General features: G+C 40.1%; 1 protein-coding gene across 1 annotated transcript in view; it reads left to right on the top strand.

Moving 5' to 3' along the window:
* The window catches only part of TRHDE (thyrotropin releasing hormone degrading enzyme), a 1005415-nt gene extending 988865 nt beyond the window's left edge, over positions 1-16550 (top strand). Inside the window, exons 17-19 of the mRNA XM_040343984.1 lie at positions 3552-3692; positions 4150-4231; positions 15812-16550. Of these exons, the coding sequence (XP_040199918.1) occupies positions 3552-3692; positions 4150-4231; positions 15812-15958 (370 nt within the window). The 3' untranslated portion in view covers positions 15959-16550. The remainder of the gene's footprint in view (positions 1-3551; positions 3693-4149; positions 4232-15811) is intronic.
* The last annotated feature ends 4256 nt before the right edge of the window (positions 16551-20806 follow it).

Below are 20806 nucleotides of genomic sequence, written 5' to 3'. Positions count from 1 at the left end.
TACAAATTTGAGATTCTGGAGCACAGGATTGAAAATACAAAAAAAAAAAAAAACATTTTAATAAAGCAAGCTTAAAAAAGCTAATTACACAAAGATGTATAAAACTTTGGGATCAGCAATTTCAAAAAGTAGCTTAAATTCACAAACATATTGTATTAGTAATGCAACATTGTATCAACTGATTTGTGATATATTATATAAAGTTCCATTCTAAGTGGAAGAAAATAATCTTTATATTATATATCACCAATGTAACAGTTGTTGAAATCATTGGAGTTTCACTTTAAATACCTATCTACATATGGGACTTTTAATTCTATCTAGAGGTATAAGAAAAATATATCTATATTTTGATATGATATGATTTTAAATTGAAGTTCTATTTTTGAAATTGCTGGTACCCCAATGTTTTATACAATCTATGTACAATTAGCTTTTTTTACCTTGATTCGTTAAAAGCATTTTTCGTTTCTGTGTTCCCAGATCTCAAATCTGATTATACCCTATATTTGTAGGTTTAACAGATGAAAATAAATGGGAAAAAGCCCAAAAAACTAATGCAGCCACTGCATCTAAGAACTGGTAAGCTGCAATATTTCTGTTTTTGGGTTTAGATTTTTAGGGAAGATCATGTAACTTTTCCCTCTAGTTGCTTTTAACTTTCTATAAACCTGTTTAGTTAATGTAGCTTTAGTCACATAACTTACCTGTAATGAAGTATGTTCAGCATTGTGCAGGCAGCTGTATCCTGCAAAAATCTTTATTGTAGGGATGCCTTGAAATTTTTCTGTCTCTAAAAATCCAGTGCTGCAATGGTTAACAGCTTTGGGTCAGAACAGCAGCACAGATGCCCCCCCCTCTCCATTAAGAAAAGTTATTTTGCTAATTAAACTGCTTTTAACACCATCTGTAAATGGGGTAGAGTCTGATCAGTGAAAGGATTCTCTCCCCATTCACATATGGTGTTACAGGCAATGTAATAAATGAAATGGAGGAGGAGGAAAGAGAGGGCATGTCCCCATTAGACCATCTGTACTGCTGTTCTGGTTGAAGATTTCTCCAGGTTACAGGTGCCTGCACAACATGGGAAATACTTTATTATTTTGGTCAAACATATAAGATAAGGTTAAAATATACACCAAATGGGTCAAGCATAAAAATTGTGTGCCCCTGAAATGGCAAAAAAAGTTTTGTACATCTCATTGTCCATAGGTGGTGCTTTGAAGCCTTTACATCTCATCAGTTTAGAGGTAACAGTAAATGATGACCCTGAAGATATTGTTTTAATTGAATGTGCCATGATACATGCTGTGGTTATGATTGTATATGCATGTACATGGGAGAGGATGCTTATTTTATTAGTAATGTTTATATTTTTTCTACCTTAACTTTACTGTTATCACAAGGTGGCTATGTGATATCATAATGCAAAGTGGCTGACTCTGTTTAAGGAGACAGCAAGGATCAATTAGAACCCGAAAATTACTTTTGCACTCTGATTGAGCTGAGATGATTCTTTCTTGGTCAAAAAGGCCAGAGATTGACAGCTCTGAACCCAGGGGTTAATCATTCCCTGATGTTCACTGATCTCCCACTGCTTTCCATCCTGATACCAGGTATCAAGGTCTTGGGAAATCAGGAGGAACAGTTGAGCCGTGAACACATGGTAGGGGATGGTCAGCGAGGGTTTGTACTTTTTCCTACGTGCAGAAGTGATTGAGTGGCTGCCTGAACAACTTCTACTACATAGCTGACAGCAGAGTGAAAATGTATACAAAACTATAGCAGCCAGGAGTTTGTTCACATGCCAGCACTGCTACCCATTTAATAGTTAAGCCAGCATCAGCAAAAGGGTTAAACACTTTAGAGTGGTGTAAACCCCAGGCATGAAATATTAACAAAACATATCCCTATTTAGTGTGTACTTGTCTTGTTCCTCTGCTCTCAGCATGAATAACTTCTAATGCCGCGTACACACAACCATTTTTTATGACATAGAAAAAAACGTAGTTTTTCTCGACATCATTCATGTCAAGCCTGCCTTGCATACACATGATTGTGGAAAAAAAATGCTCGAGCAAAGCGCAGTGACGTACAACACGTACGACGGCAATAAAGGGGAAGTTCTATTCGGATGGCGCCACCCTTTGGGCTGCTTTTGCTGATTTCGTGTTAATAAAAATTTGGTGAGAGAGGATTTGCGCTTTTCAGTCTTTGTGCTCTTCAGTCTGTTACAGCGTGACAAATGCTAGTTTTACCAGAACGAGTGCTTCCGTCTCATAACTTGCTTCTGAGCATGCACGTTTTTTTCCTGTCGTTAAAGCCTACACATGACCGTTTTTCACGACGTGAAAAACGACGACGTGAAAAACAATGAGAAAAATTAGAGCATGTTCTAAATTTTTAATGGACATTTTTCACGTTGAGAAAAATGCTCTGGAGCCTACACACGCTAATTTTTAATGACCAATTTAAAAAAATTGCGTTTTTCACATCATGAAAAACGGTCGTGTGTACGCGGCATTACAATTTTTCCTGACACCAGGAGAAAAATGGTGACAGGGGAGGGACCTCTATCGGATTGACAGCCGTAGCTTTGATCCTGTGAGCTGTGTGAAGGGAAGTGTGTCTCTTTCATCCAATCAGTTCTCTGACCTCTTCTCATTGAGCTCTGCAGAGAGTAATGCCCCGTACACACCATCACTTTATGTGATGAAAAAAAATGACGTTTTTAAAAACGTCACTTTAATTGACCGTGTGTGGGGGAAAACGTCGTTTTATGTCTTCTAAAAAACGACCAAAAAAAATTGAAGCATGCTTCAATTTTATGTGTCGTTTTTCAAAACGTCAACTTTTACTTCACAAAAATTGACCGTGTGTAGCAAAAAACGTCGTTTAAAACGACGTTTTTTCATGCCCAAAAGCTACTTATGAAGCGAGCTTCAATGGAAAAACGTGGTGAATGTAACCTCGCTTTGCTAGAAAATTGTGAGAAAAACGATGGTGTGTAGGCAACTTCGTCTTTGAAAATTGAAGTTTCAAAAACTTCATTTTTTACTTCACAGAAAATGTCGTTTTTTTTTCATCACATAAAGTGATGGTGTGTACGGGGCATTACTCCTGCTCTCTGTCCTCTTTTTTCTGAACTCTCAGACAAGCTTATAAATTCAGAACTTTGAACAGATATGGAGGAGCGAAGACTGCCGGTACAACTAATGTAGGAGGATTTTTTTTAATTTCTGTGTATCATTTGAGGATAATCCCTTCACTGGGTATATGTAAGGGTTTACAACCACTTTAAAAGGAAATTCTACCATTTGTCAGTGATTACTATTGTTTTATTTAGCCAAAGCAATCCGTAAGTCAGAAATTATTTTAAAAGATAATTGTATAGTGTACCAGAGATAATAACACAACTTTCCTAGGCAGTTCAAACATTTGTATACCCTGAAGAAATGCACTTTTTGTCTATAGTGATACAGAAAAACGATTGTTTATGCGTTTATATCACCAGTTCAATAAATATTCTTTGTAATATAATTGCTTTTAAGGCTTCTCAACTTGTCATTGAATTCAGAAGTGGTACTGGATCAAGATGCTATTGATGTTATAATCCATGTAGCAAGAAATCCACATGGGAGAGATTTAGCATGGAAATTCTTCAGGGATAAATGGAAAATTCTAAATGCAAGGTTTGTTTTATTTTTCATTACAAGCATTATATTACTAATATTATCATTATGTCTTTTAACTTTTCTATAGTTTGCGTCCAGAAGTTAATTTTAAAGTTTCTTTAGAGAGATCTTCGTCTATCTACTGCCCTGGTTTTACTGGCCAGGAATTCTGCACAGACAGCAATAAAAGATTTTCCTTTGCTTCATTTTTGGTGAAGCTCGAGATAGCAACAACATTTTTCCTCACATCTATCTGGCCATACACTTTAACACACCAATAAGACCTATATTATAACAAATAATTTACATAATTTTGTAACGTGTCACATAATTATCTTAGTAACTAACTATTAATATAAATTCCATAAAGTATATTAAATTATCATTTTGTGTATTTTGACTTATTAAAGTATATTGGATAATGCCATTTTTATATGTGTAATAACCTGAGTAATACTATCAACTTTCTCCTCAGGTATGGAGAAGCCTTATTTATGAATTCCAAACTTATCAGTGGAGTTACAGAGTTTTTAAATACAGAGGAAGAATTAAATGAGGTAAAAGTATTTTTTTTAAACAAGCCTAAAATAGGGGAGGGGGGGTGGCAGATTTGCTATATATAATGTAATTTCATAGCAGTTTATAAATATAGCTGCACTGCATGGGTAATAATACCGTATTTATCGGTGTATAACACGCACAGGCATATAACACGCACCCTAACTTTAAGAGGGACGTTTCAGGAAAAAAAACTTTCCACACCCCCCTGCGTATAATACGCAGGCACAATTTAGGGTAAAAAAAGTGAGTGTTATACACCAATAAATACAGTAATTAATATAAGTATCCCATCCAAGTTCACAGGTCCACACAAAAATGGAACCTCCGCTTTTTGGAACCTCCCCCCCTCCGTGTCACATTTGGCACCTTTCAGGGGGGAGAGGGTGCAGATACATGTATAATACAGGTATTTGCACCCACTTCCGGGCATAGACTCCCACGAGGGACACGCCCCTCCCCCCACTGTCTTCTGGGAAACACACAGGTCCCAGAAGACAGCGGTAAACAGTTAGGGTGCGCAGCGCGACCCGCGCAGTAGGGAACTGGGAAGCGAAGCCACAACGCTTCACTTCCTGATTCCCTCACCGAGGATGGCGGCTGGGCCAGACGAGAGCCCAGCAATTGCTCAGCTTCGGCTGCCAACATCACGGACACCCTGGACAGGTAAGTGTTAATTTATTAAAAGTCAGCAGCTGCAGGATTTGTAGCTGCTGGCTTTTAATATTTATTTTTTTTAGGCGAACCTCCGCTTTAAGTTTAAGCCTCTCCATATGATCCTAGTGAATAGCAACACACAATTAAAAATAAATGATTGCAATTAAAAAGTAAACTTATTTATTAACTTGATTACAGATGATGAGTTTAAGAAACATAGTCTCAGCTTTAATCCAATCCTTATCAGGGTCTATTAGCCTACACCTATCTTGAGGTTTAAAGTCAAATGATGGAGTAAGGTGTGTTTATCATTAAACTGGCCAGATACTACATTACCAAAAGTATTGGGAGCGATTTTGGGGTGCAGGGACTTGACTGGCTTGCACATAGTCCTGGCCTCAACCAAATAGAACACCTTTGGGATGAATTAGAGTGGAGACTGCAAGCCAGGCCTTCTTCTTCACATCAGCGCCTGACCTCACAACTTGTGCTTCTAAAATAATGGTCAAACATTCCCATAGACACTCCTAAACCTTGCGGAAAGCCTTCCCAGAAGAGTTAAACCTGTTATAGCTTCAAAGGTTGAGCCAACTCAATATTGCACCCTACAGACTAAGACTGGAATGCCATTAAAGTTCATATGCGTGTAAAGGCAGGTGTCCCAATAATATAGTGTTTATTACAATCTGATTTGCCAACAACTGTATAGTACAAGAACTTACCCTAACATTCCATTTAGTTTATTTTAGTCATGTAGACCTATGCACTACATAGTTATTGGTAATCAAAGCAACTGTATGGCACCTTCTATAGTAGAAAGCGTATCTAAGTCTGAAGTCTGCTCTTCGTTGACGCCACTGACATCAGTCGAGGCAGAGCATTATCCCGACTTTCAAGTCTGGATCCGCCAGCTGCCTTAATTCATGGCAGTCTCAGCGAGCTGCTGAGACGGCTTCTCCCCGCCCCACCACAGTTCAGCACTCCAATGAGCGTGGAGAAGTAGAGCAGAAGCAATGCTGACTGACAGTCAGCATTACTCTGCTCGGGGAGGAGTGAGAACCGAGCCATCGGCGGTGTTTGGTGGGTCAGTTCTCAGTGCAGAGACACCGGGGGACCAGTCTGATGCTGCATCCACCAAGGAAAGCATGACTAGAAAAACAACTTCTCTTTTAATAGTTATACTAACAGAATTAGTGTGTGCTGTAAATTGTTCCTGTGTCTTCTTGCTGGAGACTGTCATTTTGCTGAAGCCCAGAGCCCCTGAACAGCAGAATGTCAGCAGATTGACCTCTAGTAGTTTTGATTATCGACACAAAGCCTAAAAATAGAGAGCAAATGAACATGGGCAGAGCAGGGTGAGACAGTGTATTTCTGGATTTTAATTGGTATAGGGACTTATTTTTAATGTTTTACAGAGCCATAGCTACAAAAATGGCCATCCTGAAGTATTCTAGCAGGTCTTATTTTTCTAACTAAAGTTCCACTTTAACCACTTGCCTACAGGGCACTTTCACCCCCTTTCTGCTCAGGTCCATTTTCAGCTTTCAGTGGTCATGCAACACTGTACCCAAATTTCTATAATTTTTCAGCCTCTCCCCATCCTCGCTATAGTTGAATGATGGCTACAGCGTGGATGTAATTTGCCCGGCCCATCAGCCAATGACAACTGATCACGTGATGTAAACAAAAGCTTGGTATTCTATTTTTTTCCTCATGCTAACAGCGTGAGGAGAAAACAAAGCCGATCACTGGCTTTTGTGCAAGGGACATCGGTCCCGAGTGGAAGAGGCTAATCAGTGCCCCCTATCAGTGCCCACCTGTTCTAAACAGTGCCACCTATCAATGCCCATGAGTGCCACCTATTAATGCCCACCAGTGGTGCCAATCAGTGCCTCATCAGTGCCACCTAGCAGTGCTGCCTATCAGTGTCACCTACCAGTGCTGACCAGTGCCCATCATTACCACCCATCAGTGCCACCCATTAGTGCCAATTTTCAGTGTCCACCAGTGCCACCTATCAATGCCCTTCAGTGCCTACCAGTACCACCTCTAAGTGCCCACCAGTGCTGCTTATCAGTGCCCACCAGTGCCACCTTATCAGTGCCCATCAGTGCAGCCCATCTGTGCCCATAAGTGTCCATCAGTACAGCCTATCGGTGCCGATCAGTGCAGCCTCATCAGAGTACATCAATGAAGGAGAAAAATTGCCTGTTTGCAAAATTTTAGAACAAAATATAAAACGGTTTGGTATTTTTTATTCTGTATTTTTAACAAAAAAATAAAGACCTTCGGACAGGTAAGCATACAGACGACCAGTTTTCTCAGCATGAAACACCCTGCCGGGAAACCCAACAAGAAAATAGAGAGCAGGGTTCTCTATTTTACCGTCGGGATTCTCAGCTGTTTTCCTGACAGGAAAACTGCTAGGGAGCATACACACGGCCGGGATTCCCGGCCAAATGCTCTCCTGGCAGTATTCATGCCGGGAAAACCATTTGTGTGTACGAGGCTTTAGTTTCTGTTATAATATGTTGTAAATAAGTAATGTTTCTCCTTCACTGATGTGGGGCTGCACTGAAAGGCCGCACTGACGGACACTAATATGCAACACTGATGGGCACTGATAGGTGGTACTGATATGCAACGCTGATGCTCACTGATCAGTGCCTTGATTATCAATGCAGATGTCCCCCGCTGAGGAATGCTGCTAACCAGCTCTCTTCTCCTCATGCAATGTCAAACTCGCTTATCACAAGATTTATATAAGATTTAAATTGTACTTTCATAAGATGCTTACATATGTGTATACATTATATGCATGTACAATCTTGTATCTGGCTATGTGATATTATTAGATTTCCAGGCTCTGGTGATGTAGCTTTCCTAGAAGGCTGTTGGTAGGCACTCCTGTCAATATTCTTATCGCACACGTTTCTGGAAAATATGGCTTTTAAAATGGTGGGTGCTGTAGTGATTACCAGTTGGGTCCTGGAAACATCAAGCAAGTGAACATATTCACCAGCACACCATGGATCAACACTTCCGTCCAAAGGTTTCTTTTATTTTTATTTTTATAAATTATTTATTTTTTCTACAGCAATAATATTATACATACGTACATTAGCACTTCCACTTTACATTTACGACTAATATTTTCTTCAACATTACAATTACCAATTACAACCACATATTCACACCCCACCCCACCCCAGATCTATTTAGAGATTTTGTTCCCTATATTTAATATAGGGTGTCCAGACCTCCCGATACTTTCCTTCTTGCTCTCTCAACATCATGGTCAAATTTTCCATTTGCTGGATCTCCGTTATTCTCCCCATCCATTGTATTAAAAAAAAAAATGAATACATGAGCAGGACATACATGGCTGAGAGTGAATGTCTAAATGGCTCCCCCTTTAAACATATCTGTTCAAACCCAAATGGTGTACGTATTTCTGGCACATGTTGGGCAAAGGTTTCTTTTATTGAGAGAGATCACATCACAGAAATAGGTGCAACGTTTCAGAGCCGCTCAGGAACCTTTGGACGGAAGTGTTGATCCATGGTGTGCTGGCAAATATGTTCACTTGTTGGTAGGCACTGACTGCCTCCTAGTGCCTAAGCAGAAGATTGGGTGAAAGCAAAGATTAGTCAGATTTGTGGTAAAAGTTTCACTTATAACTACAGTGTGAAGCTCCACTGTAAAAAAAAAAAAAACGTTTTAAAGTGATACTAAGGATCCCTAGACATCCATTCAAGCTCATCAATAAGGCCTTTTTGAAACTAATCTCCCTCTGGACCCGATCCACTACCTGCTAGGTCTGCCGTTCCCTGGCATCTCCGGACACATCCAAAAATTAGCTGCCTTCAAAAAGGGCTATACCCCTGAGATGGCTATCCCCCTCCCCATCCACCCTTCCACAGGTTTTACAGATATTGGAGCAGAATGAAACACCTTACTGCGATAGTCCATGATTCACATCCTCAGTTCTCAAAAATTTGGGATTTATGGGATGACTCTGAGCTTAATCCTAATGCCATACAATTACACCATAAAAAAAATAAAAAAAAATAAAAGGGAGGAAATAAAGAGCTTAGAAGGGAAGTGAAATGGAGCATGCTCTATAAAGGACACAAGTGGGTCTACATAATCTCAACCTTCAATGGGGACACAGAGAAGATAGGGGGGGGGGGTTTAGGCAGCTGGAAGCAGGAACAACCAGGTATATTTCACTCTACACAAAATGAATTCTATAGTGGCTTTGTGAGTATGCACACTCTGTTATATAACATGTAATGACACTAAAGAAACTCATATACGTACAGAAGTTTTGTAATACCTGAAAAATTTACATATCAAGAAAAACCATAAGAATGGGAAAACAGTTAAAAACAAACTTATAAAAAACATCTTTAAAAAAAAGTATAAAAAGGGGGCAAGCTGAAAATGAATTCTTGTGATTGCTTATACAGTATTTACAGTATCCCCCCCCCCACCCTTTCCTCCAAAACTGACAGACTGGCTTCAGAATTTAATGCCCACTGTTTATCATTTTCTGGGAAGGCTGGAAGTTCAGGGAAGCAGCACGTTGAGAACAGGAGCCAGTAGCATTGAAAGTTGTAAAACTTGTAAAGTGCTGGGTAATAATTTTAACTAAACTTTTACTGGGGAAGGGTTTACTTTATTGTACCCGGTGTTAAGTTAATTCACTTAGTAGCCTCCATCCATGGTTCTATAGCATATAATATTATATGCCTCACCCAATACCATGACCCACAAATGTGACCCTTAGGCCCTGTACACACAAGGAGACATGTCCGATGAAATCGGTCCGTGGACCGTTTTCATCGGACATGTCTCCTGGGATATTTTGGTCTGATGTGTGTACACACCATCAGACCAAAATCCCCGCGGACAGAGAACGTGGTGACGCGGCGACGTGCGCAAACCAGGAAGTTCAATGCTTCCACGCATGCGTCGAATCAATTCGACGCATGCACAGGATTTCGGTCCGCTGGTTAGACGTACTAACCAGCGGACATGTCCGACGGACAGGTTTCCAGCGGACAAGTTTCTAAGCATGCTAAGAAACTTTTGTCCGCTGGAAAACGGTCCGCTGGAAAAATGTCCGCTGGAAAACGGTCCGATAGGCCGTACACACGACCGAACATGTCCGATGAAACTGGTCCGCAGACCAGTTTCATCGGACATGTTCGGTCGTGTGTACGGGGCCTTAAAGGTCCTGTCCCTGAATATGTAAGGGCTTAATATTCCGTGAAAAGGGTGAAGAGCCACATAAACATAAAGCACATATTACATTTATTCAGGAAACTCAGACCATAGGTTTACTGAGATGTATCATGCAGCAAATCCCTCCTCTAAAATTAAGGAGGTGTGCAGACAAAGAAGCTAATATCTTTTTCTGAAAAGCAAGCTGGGCAATAGAACTATCACCTTGGGAAATATTTACAGTCCAAATGAGAAACCGGTTTCTTTTTTAAGCCATGTTTGCTTTGCATTGTTGGAATTTACTCAGGGCCTTCTCATCTTTGAAAGTGACCTGAATCACCCAATTAATCCTGTGCTGGATACCTCCTCTGGAAGCTCCTCTCTTACCTATCGAGGCCTCCCTCAGATTCCCATTATGTGATCGCTGTGATGACAATCATAGTGGTCACATGATCGGAAAGCTCTCAATCGCAAGTATTTATCTAGAACTTTCCATTACCCACTAGTTACTGTGCCAGGTGGGTGCAAGGAGTGTGCATTCGGAACAGTAATGTGTTTACATGGGGCCGCATATAGGCGACCTCTTGAACTTAAAGCCCACCCACCGAGATTTGCATATATGCATACAGTCGGTGGGAAGTGGATAAACTAAAGTTGACATCTTTGTCACTTCATGATTCTTGGCATACTCTCAACCCCAACGTCAAGGATTTTACCTTTTTTTCTGTTCCACATTGTATGCACTCACCTACCCGTTTCTTTCCCAAGCAAATCTGCCATATTTAACCACTTAAGGACCCCCTAACGCCGATATACGTCGGCAGAATGGAACGACTGGGCACAGGCACATACCTGTATGTCGCCTTTAAGAGCCCAGCCGTGGGTCCCACGTGCCGCTGGCATCGTGCTCCCGACCCGGTCCAAAGCTCTGTGACCGCGCCCGCGGGACCCATTCGCCACCGGTGTCCCACGATCGGGTCACAGGAGCTGAAGAACGGGGAGAGGTGTGTGTAAACACACCTTCCCCGTTCTACTGTGTGGCAGTGTCACTGATCGTCTGCTCCCTGATATAGGGAACGACGATCAGTGATGTCACACCTACAACTAAGCCCCCTACAGTAAGAATCACTCTCTTAGGCCACACTTAACCACTTAGCGCCCCCTAGTGGTTAATCCCTTCACTGTCATTGTCATTTTCACAGTAATCAGTGCATTTTTATAGCACTTTTCGCTGTGAAAATGACAATGGTCCCAAAAATGTGTCAAAAGTGTTCGATGTGTCTGCCATAATGTCACAGAAAAAATCGCTGATCGCAGCCATTACTAGTAAAAAATAATATTATTTATAAAAATGCCATAAAACTATCCCCTATTTTGTAAACGCTATAACTTTTGCGCAAACCAATCAATAAACGCTATTTGCGTTTTTTTTTTCCAAAAATAAGTAAAATACGTATCGTCCTAAACTGAGGAAAAAAAACAGTTTTTTTATATATTTTTTGGGGATATTTATTCTATTTTTGTTTATAGCGCAAAAAATAAAAACTGCAGAGGTGATCAAATACCACCAAAAGAAAGCTCTATTTATGGGAAGCCACGTCGCACGACCGCGCAATTGTCAGTTAAAATGACGCAGTGCAGAATCGCAAAAAGGGGCAAGGTCCTTAACCTGCATAATGGTCCGGGTCTTAAGTGGTTAAAGGCTGCACCATTGATCCAATGTTCTTGTTGGACCACCATCTGATTACCTTCACATTGAGTTTTTCAGGTTCTTCGGGTTCTTTTTTGTTTTTGCTTCTTTTGCAATTTTTTTACTCTCTTAAATGTTGTCTTTTATTTTTTTCACCTCAATGTATACGCAGTGTTCTGTGTCACAAGGACTCATCTCCATTGGTTATTCTATCAGTATTTTTATGCTTTAGATGGTTTACCATGTCTGTCCTATTGAAATAAATTTCCTAAAAAAACGAGAGTTGAACCCCAAATGTGGTCCTTGGTGTTCGCCTTTCTTAAATGCAAACCTTATATAGTCTGTCTCCAAGAAACGCATCTGACTGGCTCTAAAATGTTAGCCCTTAAACACCATTGGATAGTGAAATCATTTCATGCTACCCATGCCTCTTACTCCTAAGAGGTATCTACAGTATCTCACCAAAGTGAGTACACACCTCACATTTTGATACTTTGTATACTTTGCATATTTAGCTGACCCCCCACAATTCCCTAAATTAGTTGCTGCAAGTGGTTAATGTATTCTGTGATTACTCTGGCTTCTGGGTGAAATGGGATAAGTCTAGATTATTTCCTCTAGATCCCACAACTGTACCTATGATCCACTCAGACTCCAGATTGCAAGTTGTGTCATCCTTTCGATATTTGGTGGTTACAATTCAATCACTTTTTTCAATGTATATTACCAACAATGTTTGCCTGTTACTGACCCAGCTGCAGCTCCCAAGCGCACAGTGGATGGATCTGCCATTGGACTTAATGGGAAGGGTCAATATTCTTAAAATTATATAACTCCATAAGTTGTATGTTTTGGCTAACTCTCCATGTAAAATACCTAAATCAATTTTTTAAACAAATTGACACTATCGTTTTTATGGCAGTGCTGTCCCCCTATAATGGCACTTGAAATTTTACGTTTCTACTTTTAGTGCTGCATTTTCTATTTTTATTTTGATTGCACAGTTTTTTCTGACTGGTTTTGCTGGTGGCTATAGTGTGTCAGCGCGTTTTCTTCCTCCAACCACTCAAAATGTTAAGACTCCCAACTCACCTAGCGGGATTAGTGTTCTCCTGATTTTTTCTATTTGCTTCTCAGCTAGTACACATTCATGATTTGCTAAACCCCAAAAATGCTACCACAGAGGCGGCTATGGCTTCTTCCCTGGAGTGTACATACTCACCCAGGCACATTTGTGCTACTTACTTCTCCCTGTTTAAAACCATAGTGGCTTGAATTTCTATATGTAGCAATGAGTTTCTACGTGTTACAGCATCCACACATTTCACCCTGCTCCATTAGACATATTTTTCAGTGCATGTCTTTTGTTTGAATTTGTTGTTTTCATTAGGGGATTGAACTTGGTTGGGAAAAAGGGACATGGAATGCCCATAGGATAAATTAGTACTTTGTAGAATAAAGTAACTGTGTCACACTTCTTAGTAGAACAAGATGGCTGACCCTAAACTTGACAGTCTTTTACCTCCGAACACTTCTTCCTCAGCACATACCTCGACAGACCGTTACCTCAGAACACTTCTTCCTCCAGCACACTACTTTATTGTCCAAGTCTTAGTAATCCTGTCACGCCATCAGAACATGAATTGGCCTCACTCTGAATAAGTTTCAGTGTATTTACTTGCTGACCTTTTATAGGCCGGGGCCTGCAGTACCCCTTTGTAGCAGCAACCGATTTACTTTAGATGAATAAATGGTGATGCACAAGTCTGACTTGCAAATCCTGCCCGTCCTCATGGCTGCATCGATTTGACACAAAACTCCCACAGTCTCTCCCTCTGGCTCTACATCCAGCTCCCCTGGCATGTCTCTTCCAGAGCCTTCCACTCTGCTTTCCACTCACCGATATCTGCCCTGAATCCTTCTTGAATGACTTACTCTGGACATGCGGACCAACTGTCTTCTCCAGCTCCTGTTCCAGGACACCTCTCCATGACCATGTAAGAAGAGGCTTCCTCCCAGTTCCCAAGCTCCCCCCAGAATGGAGGTTCCCTCAGTCACGACAGTCTAAGGCCGCGTACACACGATCGGTCGAAACCGATGAAAACGGACTGAAGGACCGTTTCATCGGTCCAAACCGATCATGTGTGGGCCCCATTGGTCAGTTATCCTTCGGTCAAAAAAAAGAGAACTTGCTTTAAAATTGATCCGATGGACGCCCAACCGATAGGTCAAAACCGATCGTTAGTATGCAAAAGTATCGATCAAAAAGGCGCGCATGTTCAGAATCAAGTCGATGCATGCTTGGAAGCATTGAACTTTGTTTTTTTTCAGCACATCGTGTGTTTTACGTCACCGCGTTCTGACACGATCGTTTTTTTTTAACCGATGGTGTGTAGGCACATCAGACCATCAGTCAGCTTCATCGGTTAACCGATGAAATGGTCCTTCAGTCCGTTTTCATCGGTTTTGACCGATCGTGTGTACACAGACTAACACTTCACCATCCAATTCACCCAGCTGACAACTCCTCCCCCAGCAAGCTGACCATGGGTATATGTACATCCAATTCACCCCCTGCCAATCCTAGTATCCTCTCTGTTTTTACATTAGACATGTGTGTACTTTTCTTTCATGTAAAAAAAAGTGACCTAGTGGGTTTACGCTGTGGAGCTTCTGTGTTCTTTTTATGCCTGATGTTGCCATACTTGGCATAGCTGATAGTCGCACTGAGATCCTGACACCCACCCTAGTAATTCTTATTAATTATATATCGCCCATCCAGGGACTTCCTGGTTTTCTATTAAGCACAGTAGACCTCTTATAGCATGGGGGTCTTGCCTTCTGGTAAGCTGCTGCCATTTGTTGTTGTGGAGAAATACACAGGGGGATCTACACAGAAGAATTTGAGTGTAATCTGTTTACAATTTGGGTGAAATAGATGGACTTATGTAATTTATGATTTTTGTATACTGTATGCAATAATTACAAATGTGCAATAAACAGTATTGCACATTTGTACTTATTGTATTGCCAGAAACTGTCAATAAAATATTTGGGAAAGAATAATTGGGTATGTAGGGACATGACAGAACAATGGAGCCACATTGTCCATCCATGCTTTTTTCTGGCACTACAAGTGCACCAGTCTGTAAACAGCAAAGATAAAATCCATGTTTGGGAATCACCTCTCCAATTCACACAAGCCCCGTCTGCACTACTCATGGAAATAACTAGCTCCATGCTAGTTCCTGGTTCCACGATCATCCGTGCCACACAGACGATCGTGGTCTTTCTATATTTGCGCCTGGATGTGTTGTTTATAAACACTGATTCAGACTGCTTTTTTGTCAACTGCAGCTGCCAACACCATCTCTCAGTATATAGTGACCCCAGCATGGATTAATAAAAGCTGACAATTGCTGTATACTGAAAGGGGGGATCCCCAGCATCAGGGCAGAGTCACTGTATGTGCTACACACATAATATCATTTTTTTTGGGGGTGTATCTAGCATGCCCAAAGTCTGCAACTAGTTAAGTAAAGTTAATGAAAATACGAAATGAAAAATAATTACCATATTTATCGGCGTATAACACGCACATGCGTAAACCACGCACTCTAACTTTGAGAGGGAAGTTTCAGGAAAAAAACTTTCCACAGCCCCCTGCGTATAACACACAGGCACAGTTTACCCTCTATTTTCAGGGTAAAAATGTGAGTGTTATACGCCAATAAATACAGTATAAATTAACATATATTCATGAAAATACATATCTTTTTTTGTGGTGAGGGATATGAAACCATTGTCAGTTTTCTATTCCTATCTGTGTCTCTACTAGGGAGATTCTCTTCCTATGTTTGTCTGGTGACCATTAAAAAAAAGTGCTGGCTTTAGGTACATTTTACCATAAAAATGTTAGAATGTAGGAATGGTTTTATAGTGACTTCAATCTACAATAAGTTTAGTTGTGAGTAATAGTCATTATTTTGATCTTGTTTTTCAGCTAAAAGACTTTATACAACTCCATCAAGTGGGATCAGCTGTGGCTCCTTTGTCTAGGGCGTTGGAAACTGTAGATGCTAATGTACGATGGCAGAGACTATACAGGGAAGAACTCTTTCAGTGGTTACAAAGAACATTGAAACAATAAACTGTGGACTGTTCTTTGATGCATATGAGAACCTACTTCTTGAGAAAGACCAGACTGCATGCTGTAAAATTTATTGAAAACAGCAAAATGGGGCACAATGTGCCTTTCTCTATTTTTGCACTTGGCTCTTTTTCAAACCTGAAGAAATGTTTTTTCAAAAGAAAATCACAAGAACTGTACAATTATATCCTGGCTTCCCAGGAATACTGTTATATACATAGCGCATGTTGATGTTTCTGTATATTTTTCAACCTATATTTCTTGCATGGTTGTATAGTTGCCTGTGTCCTCCAGCATGTACTTAAAGTTACTGTCCAGGATTTGTATTTGAACTGCTGTTAGATCAAGAGTGGGCATTATGCAAAAGCACAATGACTATTTATGACAATCAGTGTGATAAGGATGGAAAAAACAATACTCAAGATCTCATGTGAGCCAGTACTGCAAATACAGTATGCATAACCTCATTGTATTAGTATACAGATTGTCTAGCAGTGATTGCTATTTCTATACAAACAACAACAAATATTTTGAGAGTTATAAAATGTAATATATACATGCATATTAAAATGATTTATATTGCTTTTCTACATTTGCATAGTCATTACTTGTCAAAATCAAATGTTTTTCCTTTAATTACTAGTAAGAGTGATCTTTATGAGAATTCAGGAAACGCATAACATTTAATCCTGTATTGTGTATGCATATTAACAGTTATTATTAAGGAGGTAAAAATGTTTTGGAACTGTTTTCAGCTGATACAAATCTCGCATTTGATATTCTGGTTATCATTTAATGAAGTCCAGAAAAAGTTTATCTAAACCCAAGAAAAAATAATGTATTGCAGCTTACCAGTTCTTATACAGGATGTAGTGACTGTATTTGTTCTCTTTTTTTTAATGTTTTTAATTCTTACCTTTAAATTAGATTGGTAATATTGTCAGTAACATACCTGCTGTCCTAGGATGACCATGTTCACTCAATGTATGGATGAACAGTGTTGTCACCCAAGGACTGAAAATGTGTTAGGAGTACAAAACACTGAAAGTTACAAAACTAAATTTCTGATTATTTTTTTTGTTGCACTTCTGGGATCAAACAAAACCTTTTCAATTGTATATTTACCAAACTAAAATGAAGCAAATGAGAAGTTCATGGTTGGGGTTGAAATACAGTACTGTACTGTTCATTACATCATTTTTTCGTAATACATTTTTTCTTTCTAACTAGTCTTAGGCCCCATACACACGGGAGGATTTATCCGCGGATACGGTCCAGCGGACCGTTTCCGCGGATAAATCCTCTCGAGGATTTCAGCAGATTTTAATGCGATGGAGTGTACTCACCATCGCATTGAAATCCGCGCCGAAATCCTCTGGCGATGACGTGTCGCACCGTCGCTGCGATTATGACGCGGCGACGTGCGCGACGCTGTCATATAAGGAATTCCACGCATGCGTTGAATCATTGCGACGCATGCGGGGGATCCCTTCGGACGGATGGATTCGGTGAGTCTGTACAGACCAGCGGATCCATCCGTGGGATCCGATTCCAGCGGATAGATATTCTGTGCATGTCGACAAATATCTATCTGCTGGAATTCGGAAATATCCGCGGATAAATATCCGCCGGAGTGTACACACCATAGAATCTATCCGCTGAAACCCATTCGATGGGATTTATCTGCGGATAGATTCTATGGTGTGTATGGGGCCTTAGTGTAGAGATAGCCAAATATATGTTTGCCAGAAACGTCAGCACAATTCATATTCCAGTGATTAGACAAAATATATATATTTAATTTATGAGACCTGTAATTCAAAGTTGTATTCAGAAAGTGTATTACCAGTGAACTTTTGTAGCTTGTTTTCCTTTAAGCACAATCCCACAGTGCACAGGTAAACTTTTATTCTTCCATGCTGTGGCATATCTTGGAAAATAAAAGCTGAAAAATATATATTTATTATATTCTAAAAAATTACATGCAGGTGTATAATGTAGTGTTTTCTACCATCTTTGAGCTTCAGACCAGAGATAAAAATAGGGGATGTACAGAATCATTAAGAACATACTTAATGATTTGACAGTTTTAAAAAAGTTGACTATTAAATTTAAGATGGCAATAAAATAGCTAGAGAGGATTTTAAAGGGAACCTGCAATACTAAAAAAAAAAAAAAAAAATGCGTTCTACAATACACCATGTAAAAATTACCTGAAGTGTAATATTTGTCCTCTGATTTCTCCACCTGCTACAAAGGTACAGAGGTCAAACACTTTGACCAATCACAGCACGCTCTGTTGTGAGAGCCATGATTGGCCAAGGGCAGGGTGCATTTTGCCAATTGTGGCTCAGGGGGCTAAGTCCACGCCGCACACTATGTAAGGTTGATTACATAGCAGCCGTACATAGTGTAATGAATGAGAGCAGCAAAATGACATTTGTAAAGGAAAAAAATATATATGTAATCCCGACAATATACATAAAAATCATTGAAAAAAACAGCATGAGATCCTCCATCAGTCCATTACCAGGCCCTTTGGGTCTGGTATGGATATTAAGGGGAACCCTGCTCCAAAATAAAAATAAATAAGTGGGGGTCCCCCAAAATCCATACCAGGCCCTTATCTGCACACACAACCTGGCAGGCCACATGAAAAGGGGGACAAGAGAGTGCCCCCCTCCTGGACCATACCAGGCCACATGCCCTCAACATGGGAAGGATGCTTTGGAGTCCCCCCCAAAACACCTTGTCCCCATGTTGATGGGGACAAGGGCCTCCTCCCCAAAACACTTGCTTGGTGGTTGTGGGGAATTTACCAAACACATTCTTGTTTGCCTATAACTCAATAACACATAATGCACACAACACAATGCAGTGCACATTCAAAAAGAGGATAATGACAAGAAAGTTAAAAATATAAATAATCCATTTAGATTACTGTACATACATGAATAATGAATGGATAATGCAAAGGGTCAAAGGGTAACACAGATTTGCAAGTAAGCATGCATGCACAATTTGTAGCTTGCATTACAATTTTTTTTTTTAATTCTTTAACTGTACAATACTAAAATAGCCCTTGCTTTATAAAGAGATTTAGGTATTTATTTTTATAGAATACATTTATCACAAATACAATGTGAAACAAACAGTTGTGATGTATAGTGTCCACAGGGGGATCAGTACTCCCACATCACACATGGACAGAGGGCGTGATGTACAGATAGTGGAGAGGAAATGGGGGAAGGGAGAAAGAAGGATCCAGCCAGGGCTAGTCTAAATATATGTACCCAAAGTTTATTTACACAGGTGCCTAGACAGTGAAATTGGAGATAGAGTATGCCATCCAGGTGCTCCATGTTGCAATGAAATTCAATTACTGGTCTAGAAAAATAGCAGTTAATTCTTCCATACTCATAATAGGATTCAATTCAGCAGGTCATTTCCCTACACTGGGCACAGATGTGGACCTTCAGTGTCTAGGGATCAGTACTCTACTTGCAGAAAGAAGGTCCTTAGGATTATAGAGAGGATGACTGCTTCTGGGGCTTCTGGGAATTTCATCAGTGATACGTGCATTAGGATAAAAAAAGGGCTTTCTAGAAGGGTTTAACATGATGGCATTGGCCACAGATGTGAAGCATGGTACCCTCCTGTTTCCCACATTTCCAGAACTGCTTAGTTATTAAAGGAAAACTGATTTGCAGTGGAACATCAGTACCACCTAGTCAATATCTTCTAATTCCTTTCTTTTGTACATAGTTAGCTGTGCTCTTTTTCACATTTAGAAGGAAGAATTTCTTCCAGTCTGTGTCTGAAATAGGATGGCCCAATTCCCATTTCTAGTCCATGGTATACTATGGCATTTCTGGAATGCATTGGTTAACAAAATATTATATAGGTTAGAGATAACAAATCTCTGTAAATAGTTACCTGTCAGGATGAAAATAGTTTATAGGGCATAGTTTAGTTATTTGAGGTTAGAAGCCTTCAAGGCTTGCAGTATAGGGTGAGCTATTCTAGTCAACAGGAGCCAAATATCAGAAATCAGTAAATGGCCATCTAAGGGCTACCGTGGGAGGGGCTAAAATCCCCCTCTGATGTCATCTGGGGAGGTTAGATGACTGCTGTGCTGTCCGCTTAGCCCCTCCTGCTGTAGCCCTTAGATCAGGGAAGGAGAGCGGCTGGATGTCATGTGACCAGCCAGAAATGTACTGAAATAGGTATTTAGAGACATAATTGTATACAAATACAGTATGTACACAGTCTTTCTTTGAGTTTACAACTACATTAAGTCTCTTGAATAAACCATCTCCCCACTGAATTATACATTTTTGTTTCATTGCTACCTCTCTCAGATCACTGACCAGCCCCCCACGTCCCTTGTTTGGCAATCCATTTCTGGTTATCCGAGAAAATTGGCATTACTGAGTTTTAATATTATGCTCCTATTGACTAGTTTTTTCATAAAACCTTGTTATTTTGTACTGTTTATAAAAGGTTGCTGTTAAGGTTTCCATAAGAATTTACTACTAAAAGCAATAGAAGGAACTGCCTTGTACAGGATACTGGAGAGTGACAACGGAGAGCCTGGAGGGATCCTGCTTGCTGGATTAACTTTGAAGGAGCATCCAGTTTTCAGCTGCACGCTCACCTTATATGCAAGTTACCTCTCTAGGGGTGAGAGGAGCTGATGAGTGAGGACCCAGGAGGGGGAGCACAAAGTCACCTGGATATCTCTACCTTTACAAGCACTGGTCACTTGGAACTATATTATATATTATATATTTTTTCTTCTAAAGACTTTTGGCTGTTTTAAAATATTTATGAATTTTTGGACTGTTC

The sequence above is a fragment of the Rana temporaria genome, chromosome 3 (assembly GCF_905171775.1).
Source record: "Rana temporaria chromosome 3, aRanTem1.1, whole genome shotgun sequence".
Lineage (NCBI taxonomy): Eukaryota > Metazoa > Chordata > Amphibia > Anura > Ranidae > Rana > Rana temporaria.
Note: the sequence above shows the minus strand (reverse complement) of the source record. Positions and strands in the feature narration are given on the sequence as shown.